The 11,262-nt window shown below is 47.8% G+C and overlaps 1 protein-coding gene across 1 annotated transcript; it reads left to right on the top strand.

Annotated features, from left to right (window-relative positions):
- Window positions 1–7,828: 7,828 nt before the first annotated feature.
- On the top strand, window positions 7,829–10,705 carry LOC127314397 (gibberellin receptor GID1). The gene is made up of 2 exons (XM_051344864.2): window positions 7,829–8,267; window positions 8,871–10,705. The coding sequence occupies exons 1-2, from the start codon at window positions 8,229–8,231 to the stop codon at window positions 9,891–9,893; spliced, it is 1,062 nt and encodes a 353-aa protein (XP_051200824.1). The 5' UTR covers window positions 7,829–8,228; the 3' UTR covers window positions 9,894–10,705.
- Window positions 10,706–11,262: the final 557 nt, after the last annotated feature.

Here is an 11,262-nt window from a genome sequence, read left to right on the forward strand (position 1 = left end):
GGCTGAGACTGAAATTCATATGCATGCTCTTATTGATTGTAGTCATGCGAAGATGTTTTGGAAACCGGCAAAAGAATTACTTTTGGTTAAGTTACCCAGATTACATCCGTTAACTTGGGAAAGGGATATTCTGTGTGCATATTCAGTAAATAAAAAAGGACAAGTCTGTTATTATTACAGTGATGCATTCTATATGGTCATTGAGAAATAATCTGACTCACGGGGAGACTGGCTATAATCCAATCAAAACCATGGAGTTTATTCGAGAAACCCTGCAAACTTTGGAACTTCCAAGGGACAAGGTTCCGTTGAAGCATGCTAGGTTGAGCGGGAAATGGGAAAAACCACTAGATGAGTTTGTTAAGATGAATTCAGATGGAGCGGTTAATATGAATAGCAATAACTCCGCTTCAGGTTTCTTAGCTCGAGATGGCAATACTCTTCGTGGAGCTGTGATGTCTACGCACGCTTCTATTCCTGTAGACAGTGTTGGGCCTCCAAGAGCAGAGGCTTGTAGAACAGCAGCAAGTTTCCCTTAAGTGAATCACCCAAGGTTTATCGAACTCAGGGAGGTAGAGGTCAAATATATCCCTCTCAAGCAACCCTGCAATTACGATACAAGAAGTCTCTTGTGTCCCCAACACACCTAATACACTTGTCAGATGTATAGGTGCACTAGTTCGACGAAGAGATAGTAAGATGCAAGTGATATGGATGAATATGAGTGGTAATAACAATCTGAAATAAATATGGCAGCAAGTAAACATGCAGTAGAACAGTAAATAAACGGTGATTCGATATTTGGAAACAAGGCCTAGGGATCATACTTTCACTAGTGGACACTCTCAACAATGATCACATAAATAAATAACTTCTCTTCACTTGTGCTACTTTCTCACACTCTCTTGTTGGATAACAAACACCATTCATTGTGTAGGGCTACAAAAGCACACCTCAAGCCGGAGTAAACAAGCTCCACAACGTCCGGAGTTTATATTAAAGTAACCTCTAGAGTGCATAATAGACCGTTGCAATTTAGACCGAGTACTAACATAGCATACACACTGTCAACAATAGCTATGAAAGGGGGAATAGATCGCATCAATACTATCATAGTAATAGTTAACTTCATAATCTACAAGAGATTACAATCATAACCTACGCCAAGTACTACATGATGCACACACTGTCAACAGTACATCATGGAGGAGGAATAGACTACTTTAATAACATCACTAGAGTAGCACATAGATTAATAGTGATACAAAGCTCATGATCACATAAAGATCACACCATGGGAGAGAGAGATGAACCACATAGCTACCGGTAGAGCCCTCAGCCTCGGGGGAGAACTACTCCCTCCTCATCATGGGAGACAGCAACGGCGATGAAGATGGCGGTGGTGTCGATGGAGATGACTCCGGGGGCAATTCCCCGTCTCGGCGGCGTGCCGGAACAGAGACTTCTATCCCCCGAAACGGAGTTTCGCGATGGCGGCGGCGTCCCTGGAGTCTTTCTGGAGTTTCGTTAATTGGTGTAGGGTTTTCACGTCGCGAGGGATAATATAGGCGAAGAGGCGGCGCGAGGGGGTGCCTGGGGGGCCCACCGCATAGGGCGGCGTGCCCCCCTCTAGGCCGCGCTAGCCTATGGTGTGGAGGGCCTGGGCCTCCCCCGGGCTTTCCCTTCTGGCTCCGTGTGTCCCTCGGAAAAATAAGAATTCTGGCTTTTGTTTCGTCCAATTCCGAGAATATTGCCCGAACAGCCTTTCTGGAACCAAAAACAACAGAAAAAAGGAACTGACACTGTGGCATCTTGTTAATAGGTTAGTTCCGGAAAATGCATAAAATCATTATAAAGTGTGAGCCAAACATGTAGGTATTGTCATAAAACTAGCATGGAATATCAGAAATTATAGATACGTTGGAGACGTATCAAGCATCCCCAAGCTTAGTTCCTACTCGCCCTCGAGTAGGTAAACGATAACAAGGATAATTTCTGAAGTGACATGCTATCACAATCTTGATCAATACTATTGTAAAGCATATGAGATGAATGAAGTGATTCGAAGCAATGGTAAAGACAATGACTAAACAACTGAATCATATAGCAAAGACTTTTCATGAATAGTACATGAAATATTCTCGAAATTGGACGAAACAAAAACCGAAGTCAATATTTTTCCATAACGAAGACATAGGCCAGAGGGGGTCGAAGAAAGGTAGCAGGGCAGCCAGACCACACCTAGGTGGGGCCTGGCCCTGGCCCGCGCCTAGGAGTGGTGTGCCCCCTAGCCTCCACCGACGTCACCCTTTTGCCTATTTATTCACGACATCGAGAAAACCATGGATACACGAGCCTCCATCCACGAAAGTTTCGTCGCGGTCGCTATTACAAACCCTAGCTCGGTAGGATTCTGAAGCTCTTCTCGGCATCCTGCCGGAGGGGGAAATGATCGCCGAAGGCATCTACATCGCCATGCCCTACTCCGAAGTGATGCGTGAGTAGTTCATCCCTGGACTATGGGTCCATAGCAGTAGCTAGATGATTGTCTTCTCCAATTTATGCCTCATGTTTAGATCTTGTGAGCTGCCCTACATGATCAAGATCATCCTTATGTAATGCTACATGTTGTGTTTGCTACATGATCAAGATCTCCAATTTGTGTAATATGTTATTTGTGATCTTGCATCTCTCCGTTGCTAGTAGATACTCTGGCCAAGTAGATGCTTGTGACTCCAAGAAGGAGTATTTATGATCGATAGTAGGTTCATGCCTCTAGTTTTCTGGAAGAGTGACAATAACTTCCAAGATTAGATATGATGTTGCTACTAAGGAGAAAACAACAATGTTTTACCCAAGGGTAATTCTATTGTTTACTTTACACACATTGCTTAATGCGATAATGTATTGCTTACAACTTAATACTGGAAGAGGTTCGAACTATAATAGGAAGGTGGATTATTAGTCATAGACGTAGTTGGATTACGGTCTATGTATTATGTTGTAATGCCCAAACGAATCTCGTAGTAATCAACTTGTCATGTATGGTCAGTATTTTTTCAATTGCCCAACTGTAATTTGTTCACCCAGCATGTTAATTATCTTTATGGAGAGACACCTCTAGTGAACTGTGGACCCCGCTCGTTTCCTCTACACTGATAAAATCAACTGCTACAATCATGTTCTGATTACTTTCCGCAAGCACTGTTCTATTTAATTACTGCAAACATCTCCTTCCACTCGATACATTTAATCCTTTGTGTTCAAGAAAACCGGTGAGATTGACAACCTCGCTGTAAGTTTGGGCTAAGTGTTCTGGTTATGTTTTGTGTAGGTTCCACATTGTTGCTGACACCGGTAGTGCACCCTGCCAATAGTTATCTAGCAACACCTTCAGAAGTCATGCCTTTCTCCTACTGGTCGATAAAACTTTGGTTTCTTATTGAGGGAAAACTTGTTGTTGTGCTCATCACACTTCTCTCTTGGGGTTCCCCAATGTCAACTGCCATCAGTACACGTGCTGGTTTGAAACCAGCCTAGCCTTATGCGCTGTTAGATTATGGCACATATTTCGGTATGCCGATTTGTGAGACAATCCAGTCCGACGCCATCGGTTTTACCGCCGGTTTGGGTCACAAGAGTTCTTCAGACGTCTAGTTTTCTCTCTTGGACTATAAATAAGCCTTATTGAGGAGGTAAGTCTCTCATGCATACTCCATTGTTGAACCTCAAAATATTGCTTCCTATTCATTTCCTCCTGTGATTCTTGCATCTTCTTCAGGGATTAGGAAGAGGAGATCTAGTTCTCCAATCTCCACCAATAAATTTTTCTTCTAAGTGAGAGGAACACTTGGGATCTAGATCTTGGAGTCATTTTTTGATGTCCTCCTTATTCTTCGTCTCTAGTTCCTCCTTACTTTTGCATCCTTGCATAAGTGTTGAGCTCTCTATTACAATTAGTTTGAGTGAGAGACTGTGAGCTTGATACTCTTGGAGGGTGACCTCCTAGTTGGCTTGGTGGTTGGTTCTCTGTTGACCTCTTCGTGGAATATTGCGAGGAGGCCCGGGCTTCTCCTTCGTGGAGCCTGTGAAGTGATTATTGAGCTTGCCATCTCCGAATGGAGGAAAATCTAGCCATAACGGAAAGGCCATTGTACATCGTGGTATTGTCTTGGAGAAGAAGGTGCGCCTTCGTGGCGTTCGAGAGACCTTCATGGTAGCCCTCATCTCTCCAACTTAACGTACATCACTTCTTATAAGGCAATCTGGAATGCATCTTAGTCTTCACATGAGTCGGTTATATATCTCTATACTCGTGTTTACTTTCTTTGTGATAGCCATTGAGCTTGAAGTACCTATATCTTGCTATCACTCGTGTTCCATATATTTTGTGCCTACCTTACTTAATTTGAGTTGTTGTTTTTGCACTTAGTTGAGCCTAGCATAATTTGGTTTTGTGCATGTAAAATAAACGTTAGTTTAATTCCATATTCTTATAAGCCAAATATGTAATAGTTCTAAAACTCCTATTCACCCCTCCCTGTAGGCGACATCTCGTCCTTTCACCTCTTCACAGTATTCCACGAAGATGTCACCGAAGCACCAACCGCCAAGCCAACTAGAAGGTCACCTTCCAAGAGTAACAAGCTCATGGTCTCTCACTCGAACAAATCGTAATTGAGAGATCAACACTATGCAACGATGTAAAGCAAGAACACTAAAGGTGTTCAAATCCTTCACACTCAAATCCCACCAAAGCAACAAGTGTTGGGGAGGAATTAAAGATGAAGAACAATGGCGGAGGTCAACCAAAGAGTCCAAGATCTAGGTCACAAGGGTTCACCTCACTTAGAGGGGGAATGGATTGGTGAAGTTTGTAGATCTAGGTCTCCTCTTTCAGAGCCCTCAAAAGATGCAAGGATGATAGGAGGGAAGAGAGAGGAAGCAAGCTCAAAGGGTTCAATAATTGTGGAAAAAACATGCTCAAGAACCCTTAGAAAATGTTGGGGAAGAATACCCTTTTCATAGCCCTTCAAAATATGACTGTTTGGAGTAAAAACAAGCAGTCCAGCCAAAACAGTAGAAAATTCTAACGGTGCCACTTTCCACGCCAGAATCAAAACTACAAAGTGGCATACGAACCGACATGGCAGTTTCCATGCCGTAATGTCATGCAGGTCGTCAAAACGGCGCTCGGTATAGCCTTTCGGCATATACCGGAAATTTTCAGCGGCTGTCGGTTTGTTTAGGTGGTGAGCCCAGCGACACCGGTTCCATTGAGGCTCACAAAAATTGTGATAACTTTTCCGTCCGCAGTTTCGACATCAACTTTGAGAGAGGATTGGCATGATGGTTTAGTTTTGGAAGTCTATTATTTTTCATGGATAGTATCTGACACAAATAATCCAAATGTGAAGGTTTCATATTTTTCTGAAGTATTTTGAATTACTTATGACTTATGGAAGATTTGGTCAAACTAGGGTTGACCAGGATTTGTGTAGGGTGGTTGAAACTTTTTGGTTGGTCCAAATGTGATGTACCATCACACCACCATGTGCCCCCTAGGTTTGGTAACGGCTTTTTGGTACATGCGTCACAAAAGGAGCCCTATTTTGAGTTTGGGCATGACAATTTTGAAAATTTCAAACAAAAATGGGAAGACACCGTGATACCATGATTTGCCATGTGATGATGCACTCTTGTGCCAAATTTGGCTTCATTTGAAGAATGTAAAGTGACACACTGATCAAGAAGTTAGAGCATGCAAATTTGAAAATTTCAAACCAGCCGAGGAAGACATAGAAGAAATAAATTAATTATCACACATTATGCACAAACTAGTCGGTGTAGGTCACACATTAATTATCACACATAAGGTAAACGCGGTTCTCTCGTACACATTTTTGCAAAAGTAATTACATCCCATAAATAATACTTTTTGTTCATCTTCCTAACTTATGTACACCTAGGTAACATACTACATCACTCTAGTTCACCACTTATCATCATCCCTTTTCACGCGCTTCCCGGCGTTGCTTGTACCTTGCTCCCATGGGTTGGTAGCCCAAGCACTCTACTCGTGCGCAGATTATTTGTCGGGATTCCATGACGTTTGATCTTCCCAACTAGATACATGCCCTGCCCTTGCAAGCTCAGCACATCCAGGCGCTGCCCTTGCATTGTCAACCCATCCATGCCACATCGGTAACTCCTCACTCCACAGTGATACCCTAGTTGCGCCTCGTGTGTTGCCATACCACTTCGAGCCTGATTGTCCATCCCACGGTGTGCCTTCACCCCTAGGGGCGGATTCTTCGGATCACATTTTATGTTGTGGGAGCTGCAAAAAGATACCCATCCCCACTAGTTTGTCCCCACAAACTTGTTGTCGTCGCGTCAGGTAGGAGGGAGGTTGATCAACCTAGCTGCTTCCTTGCAATCGGGGCACACCACTTCCCTTAGAATTTGATGCAGGTGACACTGCCCATCATTGATTTTTTATTCGCATGTACAACTCAAAAATGACATACCCATCAATGGCAGCGTACCACATGTTTACATCCACCATCAGCCACTCCCAGCGATTGTGGGTGTTACGAGGGAACGCCGTCTTCATGTCGTTGTAAGATGGGTTAATTATGACGGCCGCCAAATCACCCATGCCAGTTCTATTGCCATGACCACTGAAATTGATCATATCCTGAATGTCAGGGCTTGTTTGGTTCCCAGCCACACTTTGCCAAGCCAAAGTTTGGCAATTTGGCATGTGTTTGGTTCTTGCCACACTTTAGAGCTGCCACACATCACTATCCATATGGCCCACTTATCATAGAGTGAATTTTTGCCAACTTTTGCCACACTTTGTGGCTTCCAAAATCCTAGCCACACTTTTGTGGCTGCCACGCTTGCCAAAATTAGGCTTGGCAAAGTGTGGCTGGGAACCAAACAGGCCCTCAATCCACTAATGTTCAGGAACTGTAATGCCATGTCTAGCAAACCTGACGTAGTCACCCCTAGTGTCAACAGTTGCGAAACAATTCTTTTATTTTTTTTCAAGGAATTCTCGCAGCGCCAAACACTTCTTGTCATGGCTCTTGCATGTTTACGTGAATCAATCGTGTAAGATACTATATGTTGAAAGTATATGTAAATATCGAAATGGTACACATATTATATTTTCAATGCACTTTAAAGTAGCAATTTTTTTATCTCCACGAAAATCAAATCCAATAATATTTAACATATATAATCTTAATTTTGTACATGCCCTTAGCTTATTAGAGGTGAAAGAATCAAAGAAAAGAGATACTGATTTGCATGTTTTAAAATCCCGCATCGTCCACCTTTTCGTGGGCGGAGGGAGTAACTGGCTGAGCAGGGAGCCCACGCATAGATGATGCACGACCGCACAGGCACAGCGTCGCCATGGCAGGCAAACAGCAGCGGCATATCTCCACCGCACAACACACCATCCACGTACGTACACCCTACTACTATCATTTTGGTGCACCTAACAGTTCGTCCCCTTCCTATCCTCTCCTCCAGGCTAAAAGAAAACTGCCAAAACGGCAATAAAGGCAATGCAAAAACAAATAAAAAGAGACCCCGAATTTCTCACCACGGCAGGCCGCAGATCCATCCAAACCTCGCGAAACCGTCCAAAACTTAAAATATTCACCAAAAAAAACCAGGAGGAGGAGAGAGAAAAAATAAAAAATATTGGCAGGGAAGTGGGGGTTGGGGCGGGCTCGGGGCCCACCCCGCGCGAGAGAGTTTTACTTTTCGAGCCGCCCGGTTTTGTCGTCTCCTCCGTCCGCTCCTCCTTCCGGCCTCCCCCTATTACCTCCCTCCTCGCGCTCGTCTCGTCCTATTCCCCAGTTCGTCTCTCCGTCCCTCTGCTTCACGCCACAGCTCACCGCGCCCGCCGCCCTCTTAAGCCCCCCCTGCGCCTCCTCGTACTCTCGCTCTCACCACCGAACTTGCTTCCTTGGCTTCTCCTGCTCCCAGAGCTGCTTCGTTGGCGCCGGATTCGGAGTGCCCCGGAGGAGATCGGAGCCGGCGGCTGGGGCTCTTCCCGGACCTCGGTGCCCGGGATCCTGAGCCGCGGTTCTTGGCTTTTGCTGGAGGCCCATGCCCTGAGCGAGGCGGTAGGCTCTGTTCCCCGGGGAGATCTTGCAGCAGCGGCGGCAGCTGAGGAGGAGAGAAGACCCAATCCCTCCGGCGCCGACATGGCCGGCAGCGACGAGGTCAACCGCAACGAGTGCAAGGTCCGTCGCCCCTCCCCCTCGTTTGGCGCTTCCTGTGCCGGTTTGGGGGCAACTAGCGCAGCATGTGTCTCCTCCGTCCTTTGTGTTTGGGTTCTCGTTTTTGGGTGTTCTTCCTTCCTTCCGTTGTTGTGTGGTGTGGGCACGATTCTTGATTTGTCGCCGCCGCTTTACCTACGATTCCGTGGAGGAGGATTGGGGCCTGCGCTGTGATTTCTCGGTCCGTCGCTGCCTTTGTTTCCCCTTTGGGCTCAATCCCAATTTTATTCCCCGACGCCTTGCCTCGGTTGTTTTAGGGATGGGGGATGCTACTAATACAGCTACCAAACAAGAAACAAATCAGTCATCCACATCCATATCCATCCGTGCCCTGCAGCGAGCGAGCTCGCGCGCCCCCAAAGCTTTCATCTTTTCTAGCTAGCCGCGGCCGGAGACATGGCGCCTCGCATTGCGCTGCTGTCCGAAGCGCGAAACTGCAGAGAAATAGGAGGCGCTTGAGCGGGAGCGCCGAGTGATTGTGCTTTTTTTGTTGTTGTTGCTGGTGCTTGCTGATTGGCGGTGGTGGTCTCACTCCCTCACTGTTGCTGTTCTCGTTTTGTCGTGCAGACGGTGGTGCCGCTCAACACCTGGGTGCTCATCTCCAACTTCAAGGTCGCCTACAACATGCTCCGCCGCCCCGACGGCACCTTCGACCGCGACCTGGCCGAGTACCTGGACCGCCGGACGCCGCCCAACGCGCACCCCGCCGAGGGCGTCGCCTCCTTCGACCACGTCATCGACAACTCCGTCGGCCTCGGCGTGCGCATCTACCGCGCCGTCGCCCCCGCCCCCAACGCCAACGGCGCCGCCGCGGCGACCCTGCCGATCCTGCAGTTCCTCACAGGCGCGCCGTCCGCGGACCCGCTCCCCGTGATCATCTTCTTCCACGGCGGCAGCTTCGCGCACTCCTCCTCCAGCACGCTCATCTACGACCACCTCTGCCGCCGCCTCGTCAAGCTCAGCAAGGGCGTCGTCATCTCCGTCGACTACCGCCGCGCGCCGGAGCACCGCTACCCGTGCGCCTACGACGACGGCTGGACGGCGCTCAAGTGGGCGCTGGCGCAGCCGTGCCTGCGCAGCGGCGCCGACGCGCGCCTCCGCGTGTTCCTGTCCGGCGACAGCTCGGGCGGCAACATCGCGCACCACGTCGCCGCCCGCGCCGCCGGCGACGGCATAAAGATATACGGCAACATCCTGCTCAACGCCATGTTCGGCGGCACCGAGCGCGCCGAGTCGGAGCGGCGGCTCGACGGCAAGTACTTCGTGACCATCCAGGACAGGGACTGGTACTGGAAGGCGTACCTGCCGGAGGACGCGGACCGCGACCACCCGGCCTGCAACCCCTTCGGGCCCAACGGGCGGCGCCTCAAGGGGCTGCCATTCACCAAGAGCCTCATCATCGTGTCCGGGCTCGACCTCACCTGCGACCGGCAACTGGCCTACGCCGAGGGACTCCGGGAGGACGGCCACGACGTCAAGGTGGTGCACCGCGAGAAGGCCACCATAGGCTTCTACCTGCTGTCCAACACCGACCACTACCACGAGGTCATGGAGGAGATCACCGACTTCCTCCAAGCTAACCTCATCTAGTACATACACTTCTGGTTGTCCCGATCGATGCAATCAATCCATCCATCAAATACTACTACTTCTACTCTACTGCTCTACTACTGCCTATAGGAACAAGAAGCTGAATCAATGGTAAGCTTGACTTTATAGTACTATCTCTTATACTAGTACCGCCTAGCTGGGGATCATCTTGGAGCCCGGCAATGGCTCGCCGCGCTGTCTTTTGGCAAAGTGATGATCACGCTCCAAACTGATGAATCCCCATGACTGTCTGATGATGATAAACAACTCGATGGCCTCGGGCCATCCATCGCCTTCGTCCCACTAATTGTTCTTGCTATCCATACATGTTTTGCCTGTGGCCAGTGCCTTCCCTCCAACGTGTATCCGCATTTGACAAATCGGTTGATGGAGAGGAGCATATTATTTCGCCTTCATCTTCCTCCGCACCAGCAGCTGCTGGCTGCATCCTATGTCTATCTACCAGTGAGGAGATTGCCGTCTAACGTTATGTGTACAGCGATTGGTCATCAACGACGGAGGATGAGGGTCTTTTGTTTGTTTGTTGCTGTTGATGTGGTAGCAGCTGCTTCTTTCAGCTACGGATTGGACGGTGCGAGCTCTCAGCTCACCCGCTCCCGATCCGTGTCCTACTACCCATATGTGGTGATGCTCCAAGTCCAGTCTAGCCTAACTTTCTCGTCCCTTTTTCCATGTAATTCTGAGGAGATCCTCCTGTACTGTCTGTATACACATGTCTCAACTGCCGATGCTGTAACCGCGTCTAGTGCTACTACTTTGATCAATATATCCCTCTGCTTCTTTTTTCCCCATCCGCTTTGGTGTCGGTGAATGTAAAAGATGATTGCGCGCATATGGCAGCGGTTTATCGCTTTCTTTAATTTGAACATTGCGGAAAGCATGATTAGGGCTACTGGTACAGTATTAGTAGCAGTACTCATTCAGTAGTACTGCTGTTTCAGTGGCCTGAGCTGATGATAATAACTGTTTTGTCGTTTCCTCCACGGTAGCACGCAGCTAATTCTGTGACGGGCGTACTTGGGTCATGCGATGGGAGGGTGATTTGTCGCGTCCCCGCTCGTCTTACCGGATTTATCCCGTTGTAATTGTGGATTTCGCTCAAACCTGAGTCTCTGACTCTTTATATTTTCGAAATATAGTACAGCCTTGCACACGTTTACAAAAACACTTACATACACGATGCATGCATGGCATAACTTGTGAGCACCTCCAAAAGACTGAGTCAAAAACTGATCCAACGGGTCTTGATACTAACAAAGTCATCCCAGCTGGATCACTGTCGACAGAAACACAGTCTTCTGTTAAACCTAGGGTTAAAATTCTAATGGTTAAAATGATCCTGCTAGCC

The sequence above is a fragment of the Lolium perenne genome, chromosome 1, assembly GCF_019359855.2.
Source record: "Lolium perenne isolate Kyuss_39 chromosome 1, Kyuss_2.0, whole genome shotgun sequence".
Taxonomy (NCBI): Eukaryota; Viridiplantae; Streptophyta; class Magnoliopsida; order Poales; family Poaceae; genus Lolium; species Lolium perenne.

Excerpts from the sequence above, each read along its gene's own strand:
- LOC127314397 (XM_051344864.2), top strand. The coding sequence starts at position 8,229 with ATGGCCGGCAGCGACGAGGTCAACCGCAACGAGTGCAAG. Across the intron at positions 8,268-8,870 it reads TCAACCGCAACGAGTGCAAG|ACGGTGGTGCCGCTCAACAC; the intron begins GTCCGTCGCCCC and ends TTTGTCGTGCAG.